Here is a 17,500-nt window from a genome sequence, read left to right as displayed (position 1 = left end):
AGGAACCTACCTCCAGCTCCCTGAGGGCCCCAGTCCACACACAGCCCTCGTTTTGACAGTACACCTGAAGATTGAGAATCTCCTTCGCGATGGCTCTGTCCTTGAAACACTGTGATGCACAGAGGCCGGCAGTGAGGGAAAAAATTATCGTGAAATACTGTCAGCTGTACGTTACCCCTGGCAGTGCCATGCCTGTGTGACATTTCACGTCCAGTCAGTGTGTGTCTGTGTGCCCTGTGTCTCTCCCTCATGTGTGTCCCTCTTTCTGTGTGTCTGTGTGCCCTGTGTCTCTCCCCCATGTGTGTCCCTCTATGTGTGAGTGTCTGTACCTGTCTATGTGTGTGTGTGTGTGTGTGTGTGTGTGTGTGTGTGTGTGAGTGTGAGAGAGAGAGTGTGAGAGAGAGAGATAGGCAAAAGCTTGGAGCTCTGTCACACTCTCATTGGGTAAGGGCCCATTGAATGGTGTAGCAAGCCTGAAGGGCTGAATGGCCTGCTGACAATCTGTACGTTACTACGTGTGTTCCCGACGCAGTTAGCATTGGGTCATGGCCAATTCACAGCGCACGTGAAATGAACCCGTCCAAGGGGCTTCTGCCGATATTTATGTTTAAAAACATCAACTATGGAGAAGCAGGCATGGGCCGTCATGAGGCTGCAGAGTTATGTTTAAACACAGCGAGCGAAGTGTGAGAACCTCTTGTGGGTCTTTCACAAGTTCCAGCCAATTGCTGGCATGCCTCAAGCTGAACACGTATATATCTGGATGTACCAAACACGCAGACTTACCTTCTCTAGCGTGGCACACGGACCATTCTCAACTATTCCATTATCTCGTAAGCAGGTCGGGCAGATTACGGATTCTTTCCTGTTGGAGGAAGGGGCAGGGTTGGGGAAGAAAGGGTTTTAATTCGGGGGTTAATTTGACCCAGCCATTCGCTCTCGCCACATTGGCATCGCACGCAGAGGAGATAAATATGAAGGTCATTTCTGGACATAACTATGCTTCCCCATCCCCACTGACTCTGAGATTACTGCCTGACTCTGTTCAGCTCCACAGCATACACAACCTCGCACCAGATTGGTGGCAGTATTCATGGTGCTCAAGTCTGGTGCCAGTCTGATGCCAGGCAATGAGCTCCAGTACAAAAGCAGAAGTTGCTGGAAAAGCTCAGCAGGTCTGGCAGCATCTGTGAAGGAGAACCGGCAACGCTTCCTCAGAACTAACGAGCTCCAGCTACTGAGTCAAATAGTGTGCTGTGCCCAGCCCCCCCGCTCGACCAGCCCCGCATTTGCAACATGCAAACGACTAGCCCGCCCTGGGAAGCAGCCCTCTCACTGCGGCTGCACTCCCTGAGCGACCCCTCAGTTCGCAGCCAGCGCAAACAATCTCGGGCAATGCACCCGAGCCGGCCGCTCAGCGCATTCTCGACCACATTGATGTGCAAGAGGCCTTCGTCCTCCGCAAACAAAAGGGACATGTTCAAGCCTCGCGCCTTCTGCGATTTATACCTGAGGAGCCTGTAGCTTTCTTCGTGGCAGCAGCCCAGCCAATCAGAGCTGACCAAGCAAAGCTGATTTCTCCCGCAGTGCACATTTGTCGTGATCTCTTGCATTCTTGAGTTTGTGCTGTTGGACGCCAGCTCTCTGCTCAGCAAATACTACCCCCAGCGTGCTGTACAACCAAGGAAATGGAGTCAGGACAGGGGTAAACCCCTTCAGGACCTTGCTGTGTGGGATCTTCATGCCTGTCCTCAGGAGGGCACTTTGCGAGCACTCAACAGCAGGCTGGAGAACCGCTCCAACCCCATTAGAGGAAGAGAAGGGAATTGCGTTTCTTAGAAGCCACCAACGTCCTAAAGTCTCACAACAGTCTTTCTGCCCCTTTTCAGGGAGCGCAGTCCCTGTCCGAGCATAAGGAACCAATCTGCACACAGCAAGCTCCCACCAATGACAGTGGAGTTGGGAACGATGTTGATTGAAGAGTAATTGACAGTCGGGAGGAGATTCCTCTGATCTTGTTTGCTTGAACAACAAGTCACAGGAGAATTTAACTCCAGCCCAGAGTTCAGGCAGGGTGGTGGAGATTAGCATTTCCTCTGGTGAGCATAAGAACCAGGAGCAGGAGTACGCCATTCGGCCCCTCGAGCCTGCTCCACCATTCAATAGGACCATGGCTGATCTTCTCGTGGACTCAGCTCCACTTACCGACCCTCCCACCATAACCCTTAATTCCTTTACTGGTCAATAATCTACCTTTGCCTTAAAAACATTCAGTGAGGAAGCCTCTGCTGATTCACTGGGCAGGGAATTCCACAGATTCACACCCCTTTGAGTGAAGAGGTTCCTCAACTCAGTCCTAAACCTGCTCCCCCTCATTTTGAGGCTACGCCCCCTCACTCTAGATCCACCTGCCAGTGGAAACAGGCTCCTTGCTTCTACCCTATCTATTCCCTTCATAGTTCTATATGCTTTTACAAGATACCCCTCATTCTTCTAAATTCTAATGGGTACAGTCCTGGTCTACTCAAAATCTCCCCTCATAAGCCAATCCTCTCAACTCCTGAATCAACCTAGCGAACCTCCTCTGCACTCCCAGCGCCAGTACATCCTTTCTCAAGTAAGGAGACCAGAACATTACACAGCATTCCAGGTGTGGTCTCACCAACCCCCTGTACAGCTGTAACATGACCCCCCTGTTCATAAACTCCATCCCTTCAGCAATGGAGGCCAATACTCCATTTGTCCCCTTGACTACCTGCTGCATCTGCAAACCAACTTTTTTGTGATTCATGCACTCGGACCCCCAGGTCCCTCTGCGAACTCCCTACGTTGGGTAAAATTCTGAGGAAGGGTCACCGGACCCGAAATGTTAGCTCTTTTTTTTTGGAATCACAGACGCTGCCAGACCCTGCTGAGCTTTTCCAGCAACTGCAGTTTTTGATCCTATGCTTGTCCTGTTCACACACCCTCAGAGGCAAAGTGCATGATCGAATGAGCTACTGCTTAGCGGGAATGTGAGCAAGAGGAATTGATTGAGGTGTTTAATGATTCAATAATGTCATGAAAACGAGACCGTGTCACGTAGGAGCGGCAGCATGTCAGGCCTCCTCCAATGCCATAGCAGTAGTGTCCCTACCCCTGGACCAGGAGGCTAGGGTTTAAGTCCCACCTGCTCCAGAGGTGTGTAACATTTCTGAACAGGTTGGTTTAGAAACAATTTAATCTTTTCTCCATGGCTTCCAAGAAAGAGACAGTTTTGGACTGGAAATGCCAATAGTTTCCCCTCTCCTCTGGCGTTGCCAAATACGCTGAGTTTTTTGAAAGACTTTCCTTCCAGACCGTAAATATCAGGGAGGCTACGTGGTCACACAGAGGTGGCCACAGAAACCTGTAACTCATTCCATTAACCCCTTTCCCCCACAACAAAACCAACGCACCAGTCCAAACATTGGGAGCCAGCTGGAGATTGGAAAATTGACTCAATGGATTTTTCTTAAAAAAAAGAGGAGCATAAGGTTTAAAGGAAGAAGCAAGTTAGATTCGGAGTTCAGAGGGAACATGATTTAAGGTAAAGTAAGACAAAATAAAAGACAGAAATCATAGGAATCTGGAGTGGAATCTGATGGAAAAACTCCAGCAACTGTGCAGAGACTGACATAGAGAGAGAGAGAGAGAGTGTGTGTGTGTGTGTCAGAGAGAGAGAGAGAGTGTGTGTGTGTGTGTCAGAGAGAGAGGGAGAGTGTGTGTGTGTGTGTGTGTGTGTGTGTGTGTGTGTGTGTGTGTGTGTGTCAGAGAGAGAGAGAGTGAGTGAATGTGTCTGTATGAGAGGGACAGAGAGAATGTGTGTGTGAGAGACAGAGACATGGACAGAGAGAATGTGTGTGCATCTGTGGTGTGTGAGAGAGAGTGAGTGAGTGTGTCTGTGTGTGAGAGGGACAGAGAGAATGTGTGTGTGTCTCTGGTGTGTGTGTGTGTGACAGAGAGAGAGAGAGAGAGAGAGAGAGAGTGTGTGTGTGTGTGTGTGTGTGTGTGTGTGTGTGTAAGAGAGAGGGACATAGATAGAACATAGAACATAGAAAAGTACAGCACAGTGCAGGCCCTTCAGCCCACGATGTTGTGCCGTGGATTAATCCTAACCCAAAAATAAAATAACATAACCTACATTACCCTCAATTCACTGCTGTCCATGTGCATGTCCAGCAGTCACTTAAATGTCACTAGTGACTCCGCTTCCACGACTACCACTGGCAAACTATTCCATGCGCTCACAACTCTCTGGGTGAAGAACCTCCCTCTGACGTCTCCTCTATACCTTCCTCCTAACACCTTAAAACTATGACCCCTCGTGGCAGTCAATCCTGCCCTGGGGAAGAGTCTCTGGCTATTGACTCTATCCATGCATCTCATTACCTTGTACACCTCAATCAGGTCACCTCTCTTCCTCCTTCTCTCCAGAGAGAAAAGTCCGAGCTCAGTCAATCTCTCCTCGTATGACAAGCCCTCCAGTCCAGGCAGCATCCTGGTAAACCTCCTTTGCACCCTCTCCAAAGCCTCCACATCTTTCCTACAATAGGGCGACCAGAACTGGACACAATGGACATAGACAGAGTGTGTGAGAGAGTGAGACAGAGAGAGGGACAGAGAGAGAGACAGTGTGTGTGTATGAGAGAGGGACAGGGGCAGAGAGAGAGAGAGTGTGTGTATGTGTGACAGAGAGAGAGAGTGTGTGAGAGAGTGAGACAGAGAGAGGGACAGAGAGAGAGACAGTGTGTGTGTATGAGAGAGGGACAGGGGCAGAGAGAGAGAGAGTGTGTGTATGTGTGACAGAGAGAGAGAGTGTGTGAGAGAGTGAGACAGAGAGAGGGACAGAGAGAGAGACAGTGTGTGTGTATGAGAGAGGGACAGGGGCAGAGAGAGAGAGTGTGTGTGTATGTGTGACAGAGAGAGAGAGTGTGTGAGAGAGTGAGACAGAGAGAGGGACAGAGAGAGAGACAGTGTGTGTGTATGAGAGATGGACAAAGGCAGAGAGAGAGAGAGTGTGTGTATGTGTGACAGAGAGAGAGAGTGTGTGAGAGAGTGAGACGGAGAGAGGGACAGAGAGAGAGACTGTGTGTATGTGTGTGTGTGTGTGTGTGTGTGTGTGTGTATGAGAGATGGACAGAGGCAGAGAGAGAGAGAGTGTGTGTATGTGTGACAGAGAGAGAGAGTGTGTGTGACAGAGAGAGAGAGTGTGTGAGAGAGTGAGACAGAGAGAGGGACAGAGAGAGAGACAGTGTGTGTGTATGAGAGAGGGACAGAGGCAGAGAGAGAGAGAGAGTGTGCGTATGTGTGACAGAGAGTGTGTGAGAGAGTGAGACAGAGAGAGGGACAGAGAGAGAGAGACTGTGTGTGTATGAGAGAGGGACAGAGGCAGAGAGAGAGGGAGAGTGTGTGTGTGTGTGTGTGTGTGTGTGTGTGTGTGTGTGTGTGTGTGTGTGTAAGAGATGGACAGAGGCAGAGAGAGAGAGTGTGTGTATGTGTGACAGAGAGAGAGAGTGTGTGTGTGACAGAGAGAGAGAGTGTGTGAGAGAGTGAGACAGAGAGAGGGACAGAGAGAGAGAGAGAGAGAGAGAGACAGTGTGTGTGTATGAGAGGGGGACAGAGACAGACAGAGAGAGAGTGTGTGTGTATGAGAGGGGGACAGAGAGAGAGAGAGAGACAGTGTGTGGATAAGAGGGGGACAGAGACAGACAGAGAGAGTGTGTTCTCATTCAGATCCTTCTTCAGGAGTGGGCTGAAAGTAAAGAACAGGCGGACTGAATGGTCCCCTCCAAGTCTTAGCCTCCCTCCCCCAACCCTGTCTGAACAGTGCCATATGGGTGGCTGTGTCCCATGTTCTGCCCAACTCCCTGTGAAAGGGGCACTCACAAGAGGGCACGGTGACATTCCTGGCAGAAGCGGTGGCCACACTCTGTTTGTACGGGGTCCCTCATCAGTCGCTCGCATGCCCCACAGTAGTACTTGTGCTCGAATCCCTGGTCAGCCTTGCTACCGTAGCACCAGTCCTCCTGATCTTCATCAGGTTCCTCCAAGCACAATGAAACCCTCGGTTCCCTCAGGATGGTGTCCGCGTGTTTCAGAAACAGTAAGTTCATTGCTGAGCAGGTCTGGAATTTCCCAGTTTCACCCTGAGTAATGGGAAAGTAATGGGATACAGGGGCTGGTCAGTAACCAAATTTTCAATTCATCAGACTGAAAGTGGTCCGTCATCAGCAGCTCCCCGATCTCTGTCACCTTCTGACTGGCTGCAATGGCAGACAAAAACTCCCCACGATGTTTGGGGACATGAGGCTGACATCATTAATCCCTGCAGCTCCCTCACTCAAATGTCAGCCACATGCAAACGATCTGACTCAGGCGCCAGGCTATTTATAACTCCAGCTTTGGTCACAGCTTGCTTCAGCCCCATCAGCTCTCCACCCTCCTCCATATCCCCAAACGTGGGAAAAGTTCCTGCCGGACAGACATCGCAGTTGCTCTGTGAGAACAAGGCTCTCTCAGTGAGATCGTTCACAGTCAGTGCTGCCAGGGAACCAAACCCTGCAAACATCCTCCTGAAAACCAGCACATTTCACAGGCAGCCTGTCCTACAGTGTCAGTAACTATCCCATCAATGTCCTGTGTGAGATTGTGTGTGTCTGTGTGTGAGAGTGAGTGAGTGAGTGAGTGAGAGAGAGTGAGTGTGAGTGTGAGTGTGAGTGTGAGTGAGTGTGTGTGTGTATGCCCATGTGTGTATGTGTGTGTGTGTGTGTGTGTGTGTGTGTGTGTGTGTGTGAGAGAGAGAGAGAGAGACACACCACAGTCTCCATCCATCACCACTTTGAGTCATCGAGCCATACAGCACAGAGACAGACCCTTCGGTCCAACGTCTCCTTGCCGACCCAATGTCTCAATTTGACCGAGTCCCACCCGTGCACCCATCCATGCTGTAACTGTGCCAGCTCCCCAGTCCCACTCACACACCCATCCATGCTGTAACTGTGCCAGCTCCCCAGTCCCACTCACACACCCATCCGTGCTGTAACTGTACCAGCTCCCACCACTTCCTGTGGCACACACACACCACCCTCTGTGTGCAAAGGCTGCCCCTGTGGTCCCTTTTAAATCTTTCCCCCCTCACATTACTCCTGTGCCCCTCTGGTCTCCGACCCCCACTACCCTGGGGAAAAGACCTTGACCATTTACTATATCTATTTTACAAACCTCTATAAGGTCACTGCTCCCACTTATTATGAGGGAGGGAAGGAAGGAAGGAGAGGGAGTGGGAGGAAAAGGGAGGGAGTAATGGAGGGAAACTGAGGCTAAGGGAAATGGAGGGAGAGGGGAGTGGAAGTGGGAGACTGAAGGAGAGGGAGAGGGGAGTGATAGACAGAGCCTGAGAGAGAGGGAGAGGGGAGTGAAGGAGGGAGACAGGCTGAAGGTGAGGGCAGTGAAGGAGGGAGGCAGGCTGAGGGTGAGGGCAGTGAAGGAGGTAGGCCGGCTGAGGGCTAGGGGAGTGAAGGAGGGAAACAGGCTGAGGGCGAGGGGAGTGAAGGAGGGAGGCAGGCTGAGGGCAAGGGGAGTGAAGGAGGGAGGCAGGCTGAGGGCTAGGGGAGTGAAGGAGGGAGGCAGGCTGAGGGCGAGGGGAGTGAAGGAGGGAGGCAGGCTGAGGGCTAGGGGAGTGAAGGAGGGAGGCAGGCTGAGGGCGAGGGGAGTGAAGGAGGGAGGCAGGCTGAGGGCGAGGGGTGTGAAGGAGGGAGGCAGGCTGAGGGCGAGGGGAGTGAAGGAGGGAGGCAGGGAGAGGGTGAGGGGATCAAGGAGGGAGGCAGGCTGAGGGAGAGGTGAGTGAAGGAGGGAGACAGGCTGAGGGAGAGGGGAGTGAAGGAGGGAGATGGGAGGAGAGTGGAGAATGAAGGAGGGAGATGGGAGGAGAGTGGGGAGTGAAGGAGGGAGATGGGAGGAGAGTGGGGAGTGAGGGAGGGAGATGGGAGGAGAGTGGGGAGTGAAGGAGGGAGATGGGTGGTGAGTGGGGAGTGAAGGAGGGAGATGGGAGGAGAGTGGGGAGTGAAGGAGGGAGATGGGAGGTGAGTGGGGAGTGAAGGAGGGAGATGGGAGGTGAGTGGGGAGTGAGGGAGGGAGATGGGAGGAGAGTGGGGAGTGAAGGAGGGAGATGGGAGGAGAGTGGGGAGTGAAGGAGGGAGATGGGAGGAGAGTGGGGAGTGAAGGAGGGAGATAGGTGGTGAGTGGGGAGTGAAGGAGGGAGATGGGAGGAGAGTGGGGAGTGAAGGAGGGAGATGGGAGGTGAGTGGGGAGTGAAGGAGGGAGATGGGAGGAGAGTGGGGAGTGAAGGAGGGAGATGGGAGGAGAGTGGGGAGTGAAGGAGGGAGATGGGAGGAGAGTGGGGAGTGAAGGAGGGAGATGGGTGGTGAGTGGGGAGTGAAGGAGGGAGATGGGAGGAGAGTGGGGAGTGAAGGAGGGAGATGGGAGGTGAGTGGGGAGTGAAGGAGGGAGATGGGAGGTGAGTGGGGAACATTTACGCGAATCAAACATCACTTGAAGCTGTGGTTCATTCAGAAACACAGATACAGTTAGACACTGTGAATGGAACGGGGTTTGCAGCGAAGGGTCCCAGGGCGGCAGAAGCACTATTACTCACCCCAGCAGTGAACAGGCTCAGTCTGTCCCCCCTCTCTCTCTCTCTCTCTCTCTCTGTGTATGTGTGCCCTGCAGTGGTCGGTGCTCCTTGTGAAACTGACGGTGCTGAGCTCACTGTGTTTTGTATGCATCACTTTGGAATTTCCGCAGTCCGCGGGCGTGCTGGGGGGGAGGTGGTTTCAAACCTGCTCCTGCCTGGAGTTCCTCTGGGGTTTTATTCACATTTCTGACTGACATTTCCCCAGCCCCTTTTCCAGGCTCATGGCAGCACCGATCGCGGGGATCAGTCAGACTGCACCAGGGTGGTGAGCGGTGTAGGGGCTGTCCTCTCGCTCTCTCTCACTCACAAATCCCTCTTGTACTTACACACCATTTTCTTCTGGTAAAGAGCAGATACTGACATCTCCCCCCCACTAACCCTCCCGTCTCTGATTCCACACTCCACCCTCACATCCTCCTACCCTTCCCATTGACTCTGTGTCACTCCCTCCATTACCCCGCTCTCTCTTTCTCACTCTTTATCTCTACCTCCGTGAGCTCTATGTCTCTCCCTCCCGTTGGCCTTTTCCTTCACTCTCACCCCCTCTCCCCACACCCACCTGACCCACCCAGTCCCATTCTCTCTTCAGTAGGTCCCAATGTCATCAGTCAGTTCTTCCAACTCCTCCCGTGGTCCAACTTTTCCATGTCATTCCCTGGGCCATTCCAGCCCCTCGGCTCCTCTCCCTCTCTCTTTGCACCCACTCATCGGCCCCTCATTCACTCTTCAACCTATTGGGATCACAGCTAGTGCTACATTATCCATGCCATACTGTTCCCCCCTACACTCTGCCCCCCTCTCTGTCCATCTCTCACCCTCTGCCCCCTCTCTCTGTCCATCTCTCAGCCTCTGCCCCCCTCTATGTCCATCTCTCACCCTCTGTCCCCTCTCCCTGTCCATCTCTCACCATCTGTCCCCTCTCCCTGTCCATCTCTCACCCTCTGTCCCCTCTCCCTGTCCATCTCTCACCATCTGTCCCCTCTCTCTGTCCATCTCTCACCCTCTGCCCCCCTCTCTGTCCATCTCTCACCCTCTGTTCCCTCTCTCTGTCCATCTCTCACCATCTGTCCCCTCTCTCTGTCCATCTCTCACCCTCTGCCCCCCTCTCTGTCCATCTCTCACCATCTGTCCCCTCTCCCTGTCCATCTCTCACCCTCTGCCCCCCTCTCTGTCCGTCTCTCACCCTCTGTCCCCTCTCCCTGTCCATCTCTCACCCTCTGGCCCCTCTCTCTGTCCATCTCTCACCCTCTGCCCCTCTCTCTGTCCATCTCTCACCATCTGTCCCCTCTCCCTGTCCATCTCTCACCCTCTGCCCCTCTCTCTGTCCATCTCTCACCCTCTGCCCCTCTCTCTGTCCATCTCTCACCCTCTGCCCCTCTCTCTGTCCATCTCTCACCCTCTGCCCCCTCTCTCTGTCCATCTCTCACCCTCTGCCCCCCTCTCTGTCCATCTCTCACCCTCTGTCCCCTCTCCCTGTCCATCTCTCACCCTCTGCCCCCTCTCCCTGCCCATCTCTCACCCTCTGCCCCTTCTCTCTGTCCATCTCTCACCCTCTGTCCCCTCTCTCTGTCCATCTCTCACCCTCTGTCCCCTCTCTGTCCATCTCTCACCCTCTGTCCCCTCTCCCTGTCCATCTCTCACCCTCTGTCCCCTCTCCGTGTCCATCTCTCACCCTCTGTCTCTCCTTCCTCCCTCTCTCTGCCTCCTCTCTCCCCGCCCCTCTCCTATCTCTCTGCTCCTCTTTCTCTATCCTTTTCTCCCTCTCTCTCTCTCTCTGGCCTCCTCTGTCTCCCTCTGCCTTCTCTCCCCCTGTCCCTTTCTCTCCCTCTGACCCTCTTTCTCTCCCCCTCTGCCCCCCTCCTCATATTTTCTCCCGCTGTCATTAAATTAACCTTTCTCCCTTAACTCTACTTTTTCCCAAACTCTCACTCACCCTCCTCAATATTTTTATCTCTCTGATGTCCCGAGTCTGTCTTAATAGTCAACCAGCTCCGGCCTGGGTTTTTATTTAAACTTTCTCCACCATCGTAGTCTCTGCCTATTTTAATGTCCCTGTCTCCTATAAGTGTGTGTGTGTGTGTGTGTGTGTGTGTGTGTGTGTGTGTGTGTGTGTGTGCGTGTGTGTGTGTGCGTGTGTATGTGTATGTGTGTGTGTGTGTGTGCGCGTGTGTATGTGTGTGTGTGCGTGTGTATGTGTATGTGCGTGTGCGTGTGTATGTGTGTGCGTGTGTATGTGTGTGTGAGCGACTATGCCTGTCTGTAGGTGTGTGTGAGAGAGTGTATGTGTGTGTGTCTGTGTGCGTGTGTGTCTGTATGTATGTGTTTGTCTAAGTGTGTGTGTGTGTGAGTGAATGCATATGAGTGAGTGTGTCTGTGTGCATGTGTGTATGTGTATGTGTAAGTGTGTGTGTGTCTGTGTAAGTGTGTGTGTGTGTCTGTGTAAGTGTGTGTGAGTGTGTATGAGTGAGTGTGTGTGTATGAGCGAGTGAGTGTGTGTGTGAGTGTGTATGAGTGAGTGAGTGTGTGTATGAGTGAGTCAGTGTGTATGAGTGAGTGAGTGTGTATGAGTGAGTGTGTGTGTATGAGTGAGTGAATGTGTGAGTGAGTGTGTGTGAGTGAGTGACCGTGTATGAGTGAGTGAGTGTGTATGAGTGAGTGAGTGTGTATGAGTGAGTGAGTGTGTGTATGAGTGAGTGTGTGTGTATGAGTGAGTGAGTGTGTGTATGAGTGAGTGTGTATGAGTGAGTGTGTGTGTATGAGTGAGTGAGTGTGTATGAATGAGTGAGTGTGTGTGTGTATGAGTGAGTGAGTGTGTGTGTGTATGAGTGTGTATGAGTGAGTGAGTGTGTATGAGTGACTGAGTGTGTGTATGAGTGAGTGAGTGTGTGTATGAGTGTGTATGAGTGAGTGTGTATGAGTGAGTGAGTGTGTGTATGAGTGAGTGTGTGTGTGTATGAGTGAGTGAGTGAGTGTGTATGAGTGAGTGTGTATGAGTGAGTGTGTGTGTATGAGTGAGTGAGTGTGTGTGTATGAGTGAGTGTGTGTATGAGTGAGTGAGTGTGTATGAGTGACAGTGTGTGTATGAGTGAGTGAGTGTGTATGAGTGAGTGAGTGTATGAGTGAGTGAGTGTGTGCATGAGTGAGTGAGTGTGTGTATGAGTGAGTGAGTGAGTGTGAGTGAGCGTGTGTATGAGTGAGTGAGTGTGTGTATGAGTGAGTGAGTGTGTATGAGTGAGTGAGTGTGTATGAGTGAGTGAGTGTGTGTGTGTATGAGTGAGTGAGTGTGTGTGTATGAGTGAGTGTGTATGAGTGAGTGAGTGTGTATGAGTGAGTGAGTGTGTGTATGAGTGAGTGAGTGTGTGTGAGTGAGTGTGTGTATGAGTGAGTGAGTGTGTGTATGAGTGAGTGTGTGTGTATGAGTGAGTGAGTGTGTATGAGTGAGTGTGTGTGTATGAGTGAGTGTGTGTGTATGAGTGAGTGTGTGTATGAGTGAGTGAGTGTGTGTGTATGAGTGAGTGTGTGTGAGTGAGTGTGTGTATGAGTGAGTGAGTGAGTGTGTATGAGTGAGTGAGTGTATGAGTGAGTGAGTGTGTGCATGAGTGAGTGAGTAGTGTGTATGAGTGAGTGAGTGTGTGTATGAGTGAGTGAGTGTGTGTGAGTGAGTGTGTGTATGAGTGAGTGAGTGTGTGTGTATGAGCGAGTGAGTGTGTATGAGTGAGTGTGTGTGTGTATGAGTGAGTGTGTGTGTATGAGTGAGTGAGTGTGTATAAGTGAGTGTGTGTGTGTATGAGTGAGTGTGTGTGTATGAGTGAGTGTGTGTGTGTGTGTGTGTATGAGTGAGTGAGTGTGTGTGTATGGGTGAGTGTGTGTGTGAGTGTGTATGAGTGAGTGTGTTTGTGTATGAGTGAGTGTGTGTGTGAGTGTGTATGAGTGTGTGAGTGTGTGTGAGTGAGTGAGTGTGTATGAGTGAGAATTGGAGTGGGATATTTGATTTCTTGTCTTTATCCAATGTGCAGATCAGTTGACCCTCTGCCCCCTCCGGCCGCAGCAGTGAGCCGGAGAGCTGAGGATGGGAGATGGTGGGAGGGAGTGAGGGGGAAGGTGAAGTGAATCAGAAGGTACTTACCACCCAATACCCACTGACGGTCTGAGCTGAACGTGGATCAGACCTGGCCCAGGGAGCGGGTAATCCTCAGAACCCTGTTGCTGCCGGCCCCGGTGTGATCTGAGCGTGGGGAGGGGATGTGACACAGTGTGCGCACAGGGGAAATCCCCATTCAGCCTGGAAATGCCACAACTCTAACCAGAGAAAAATCCCCAGCTCCGATCCACATCCTCTCCCAGAGCAAGGGGGGAAGCCAGCCGCTACGCGGGAATTTCAGCTCAGACTAGGCACTGAGCAAGATTGATCCGATCCGTCTCACCCTCAGGGCTCCCGCGCACACATGACGGGACAGCTCAGCGCTGAGCACGAAACCTTCAGCGCACACACTCCTCTGAGTCAGTGTGACTGCAAAAGTACCCCCTTCCTACAGAGACTGTCCCCTCTTGATAAAATCGGACACACTCTCCTCCTTTATAAAATCCTACAACATCTTCATTCACTCTGTGACCTCAACTCTCCAACCTCTGTTCCTTTAACTGTGTTCATTTCACTGCTGCATTATCTCTGTCAGTTTAACTCTGCTACTCCGGCTCTGTTAGTCACACAAAGCCAGGTTTATGTGGAATCACACAACATTTTGGAGTGCAGCCCCTTCGTCGGGTGCAGGGCGCCACAGGCACAGAGTTGATCTCCAGAGAGATCAATTAAGACAAGACAATGGTTTGAGTGGAGTATCGGATGATAAGCCTTTGCAGGTGACAAAGAGAGTAGTGTTTATAAAGTCAACGCAAGTGCTGTCGTCTCCTAACAAATCAGGCAGATGCATAGAAATATACAAAAGATGACATTTCAAATCGGCACTGAACTGTAGCTGTGAAATAACACAGTGTGGAGCTGGAGGAACAGCATCCAGGCAGCATCAGAGCGGGAAAGCTGACGTTTCCGGTCAGGGCCCTTCTCCAGAAATTGGGGGAGGGGAGCTCTGAAATAAACAGAGAGAAGGGGGGTGAGGCTGGCAAAGGTCGGGAGGATGGTGATAGGTGAGTGCAGGCAGGGGGGTGGTGGGGATTGGTCAGTGAGGTGGGACAGGTTGTGTCAGGTCAAGGAGGTGGGAATGAGAGGGAGGGTAGGTGATGGGATGAGGCTGGTGGGGGTGAGGAGACTTTGAAACTGGTGAAATCCATGTTTAGGCCTAGCTGCCCCTCTCACCTCACTGACCAAGTCCCAACACTCCCTACCTGCACTCAGCTATCTCCATCCCCCTACCTTCCCTAGCCTCATCCCACCTCTCCCTATTTATTTCAGACCCCCCTTTCTCCTCTCCCATTTCTGAAGAAGGGTCCCAACCTGAAACATCAGCTTTCCTGCTCTGATGCTGCCTGGCCTGCTGTGTTCATCCAGCTCCAACACCTTGTTATCTCAGACTCCAGTGTCTCCAGTTCCTACCATCTGTTTGTATGTGTGAGGCTTTGTTCAGAATCTGCCTCAGAGTTTTAACCTGGAATCAGGCTGGTCTTATTCCAATTTATAAGATGCCACACTGACTGACTGAGGCTACAAATTGCATGTTTTTTTGAACAAAATAGAACGTATCTGCAAATAAACAAGCATCTTGGGTAAAATGATTCACCCCATAGGTTTATAAATGTGGGGGAGAGAGAGAGAGATAGCGAGTGTCTGTGTGCGGGTGCATGTGTGTGTGAGGGAGAGAGAGAGACTGTGTGTGTGTGTATAAGTGAGGAAGAGAGAGGGAGAGTATGTGTGTGTGTGTGTGTGTACGAGTGAGGGAGAGAGAGAGAGCGAGTGTGTGTGTGACAGAGAGAGAGAGTGTGTGTGTGTGTGTGAGAGAGAGATTGTGTGTGTGTGTGTGAGTGTGAGAGAGAGAGAGAGAGATTGTGTGTGTGTGAGAGAGTGTGAGGGAGAGAGAGAGTATGTGTGTGTGTGTGTGTGTGTGTGTATGTGAATGAGAGACAGAGCTTGTGTGTGAGAGAGTGAAAGAGAGTGTATGTGTGGTGTGTGTGAATGAGAGAGTGTGTGTGTGTGTGGGGGGGAGGGGCTGGGCGGGGAGGAGACAGAGAGTGTGTGAGTGTGAGTGATTATACGTGTGTGTGTGTGTGTGTGTGTGTGTGTGTGTGTGTCGGGGGGGGGAGGAGACAGAGCATGTGTGAGTGTGAGTGAGTATATGTGTGTGAGAGACCTGTTACTTTGACTCTGTTACTCTGACCCTGTGACTCTATTCCTTTCACTCTGTTATTCAAACTCTTGAACTCTGAGTTGGATCCTCTGTCATGTCCTTGAGCCTCTGCTATAAGACCCCCAACCACCTCCGCTACCTTCCAGTCCCTCTAACAGTGTGTGCCACCGCTCCACACTCCCCCTTCAGCCTGCGTGAGACTGTCAGCTGTGAATCAGACCCTCCAAGGTGGGGTGCAGCTTCTGCCCTGAGCCGATACCATGATTGGGCTCGGGGAACTCTGATTACTGGGAGCTTCCTCTGTACCAGTCACCTGGGCTTCACTGTACCTACCCACTGTACAACTGGTTATAGGACAAAGAGGGTTAATATGCGTGTTAAATGCTTGGTTTGTGTGATGTTGATCAGAGCGTCACCATTTTATTAACCACCGGCTGTGAGCAGCATGTGTTAGAGTGTTTGGTAAGGCTTGGCAGGGCACAGCAACCCAATCTTGGGCCTGACATCATATTATTTTACTGCAAACTTCCACACAGTTTCCAACTGGTTAAATAGAGAGCAAAACTTACAGGAAGCACAAATACAGCGTCACATTAATGTCACAGCACCAAAAACTTTATCTCGTCTCAGCTGAAGCTGCCACTTCGAGCTCATCCAGAAGGCCAGGAGGAGACCAATCAGCCCAGCCCAGTGCCAGCGATACTGACCCACCATCATTCAACAGGCATTCTGAGGCTTGCCCGAGTTCTTTTCATGGGAGTGTGTGGCTGGTTCCAAACCCTGGAACTCCCTCCCTAAGGGACACTGTGGGTCTAACTGCAGCACATGGACTGCAGCAGATCACCGCCACCCCACCTAAGCCCCAACCCCACCTTCTCAGGAAGTGATGTTGCAACTTTATAACTTCGGTTAGGATGCTGATGGGAGACTGGATGGAAGTCAAAAAATGATGAGATGCATAGATATGGTGCACGGTCAGAATCTTTCTTCCCCAGAGTTAAAATGTTTAATATTAGGGGAGCACGTACTTAAGGTGGGAAGTTAAAAAGGAGATGTGTGGGGCATGTTTCTTTACACAGAGAGTGGTAGGAGGGTGGAACATACTGCCAGGGGGTGGGGGTAGGGGCAGATACAATAGGGGCATTTAGGGGGCTTTTAGATAAGCACATGGATATGTGAGAAATGGAGGGATTTGGGCTAAGGGCAGGCAGAAGGGGGCAACACAGTGGCAAGAAGTGCTGCCTCACAGTGCCAGTGATCCTGGTTCGATCCCACCCTCGGGAAATGTCTGTATGGAGTTTGCACATTCTCCCCCTTTCTGCGGGGGTTTCCTCCGGATGCTCCGGTTTCACTAAATTGTCCTGTAGTGCCCGGGGATGTGCGGGTTAGGGTGGATTGGCCGTGCTAAATTGTCCCATAGTGCCCAGGGATGTGCAGGTTAGGGTGGATTGGCTGTGGGAAATTGCCCCATAGTGCCCAGGGATGTGCGGGTTAGGGTGGATTGGCCGTGCTAAATTGCCCAATAGTGCCCAGGGATGTGCGGGTTAGGGTGGATTGGCCGTGCTAAATTGTCCCATAGTGCCCAGGGATGTGCGGGTTAGGGTGGATTGGCCGTGCTAAATTGTCCCGTAGTGCCCAGGGATGTGCGGGTTAGGGTGGATTGGCCGTGCTAAATTGCCCAATAGTGCCCAGGGATGTGCGGGTTAGGGTGGATTGGCCGTGCTAAATTGTCCCGTAGTGCCCAGGGATGTGCGGGTTAGGGTGGGATTGGCCGTGCTAAATTGTCCCGTAGTGCCCAGGGATGTGCGGGTTAGGTTGGGTTGGCCGTGCTAAATTGTCCCGTAGTGCCCAGGGATGTGCAGGTTAGGGTGGGATTGGCCGTGCTAAATTGTCCCATAGTGCCCAGGGATGTGCAGGTTAGGGTGGATTGGCCGTGCTAAATTGTCCCATAGCGCCCAGGGATGTGCGGGTTCGGGTGGATTGGCCGTGCTAAATTGTCCCATAGTGCCCAGGGATGTGTGGGTTAGGGTGGGATTGGCCGTGGGAAATTGTCCCATAGCGCCCAGGGATGTGCGGGTTCGGGTGGATTGGCCGTGCTAAATTGTCCCATAGTGCCCAGGGATGTGCGGGTTAGGGTGGATTGGCCGTGGGAAATTGTCCCGTAGTGCCCAGGGATGTGTGGGTTAGGGTGGATTGGCCGTGCTAAATTGTCCCGTAGTGCCCAGGGATGTGTGGGTTAGGGTGGATTGGCCGTGCTAAATTGTCCCATAGTGCCCAGGGATGTGTGGGTTAGGGTGGATTGGCCGTGGGAAATTGTCCCGTAGTGCCCAGGGATGTGCGGGTTAGGGTGGGGGATGGGTCTGGGTGGGATGGTCTGACGGTTGGTGTGGACTTGTTGGGCCCAAGGGCCTGTTTCCACACTGTAGGGATTCTATGAATCTAAGAAGGGATTGGAATCATTTGGTGTCGTGTTTGGCACAGCATCCCA

The 17,500-nt window shown here is 52.0% G+C and overlaps 2 protein-coding genes across 4 annotated transcripts in view; one reads left to right on the top strand and one right to left on the bottom strand.

The window, feature by feature from the left end:
• The window catches only part of LOC125446595 (TNF receptor-associated factor 2-like), a 24,810-nt gene extending 11,394 nt beyond the window's left edge, over window positions 1-13,416 (bottom strand). The window contains exons 1-4 of one of the 3 annotated variants that reach the window (XM_059639517.1): window positions 12,840-13,416; window positions 5,908-6,167; window positions 787-865; window positions 11-109 (exon numbers count right to left, since the gene is read on the bottom strand). In XM_059639517.1, the coding sequence (XP_059495500.1) occupies window positions 11-109; window positions 787-865; window positions 5,908-6,134 (405 nt within the window). In that variant the 5' untranslated portion in view covers window positions 6,135-6,167; window positions 12,840-13,416. Of the gene's footprint in view, window positions 1-10; window positions 110-786; window positions 866-5,907; window positions 6,168-8,674; window positions 8,753-12,839 lie in introns of those variants that run through there. The other 2 variants (XM_059639516.1, XM_059639518.1) reach the window with 2 other exon arrangements.
• nfkbil1 (nuclear factor of kappa light polypeptide gene enhancer in B-cells inhibitor-like 1) overlaps window positions 1-16,469 on the top strand; it is a 43,634-nt gene extending 27,165 nt beyond the window's left edge. The window contains exon 6 of the mRNA XM_059639416.1: window positions 16,450-16,469. The gene's annotated coding sequence lies outside the window, so the exon portion shown is untranslated. The remainder of the gene's footprint in view (window positions 1-16,449) is intronic.
• Window positions 16,470-17,500: the final 1,031 nt, after the last annotated feature.

The sequence above is a fragment of the Stegostoma tigrinum genome, chromosome 34 (assembly GCF_030684315.1).
Source record: "Stegostoma tigrinum isolate sSteTig4 chromosome 34, sSteTig4.hap1, whole genome shotgun sequence".
Taxonomy (NCBI): Eukaryota; Metazoa; Chordata; class Chondrichthyes; order Orectolobiformes; family Stegostomatidae; genus Stegostoma; species Stegostoma tigrinum.
Note: the sequence above shows the minus strand (reverse complement) of the source record. Positions and strands in the feature narration are given on the sequence as shown.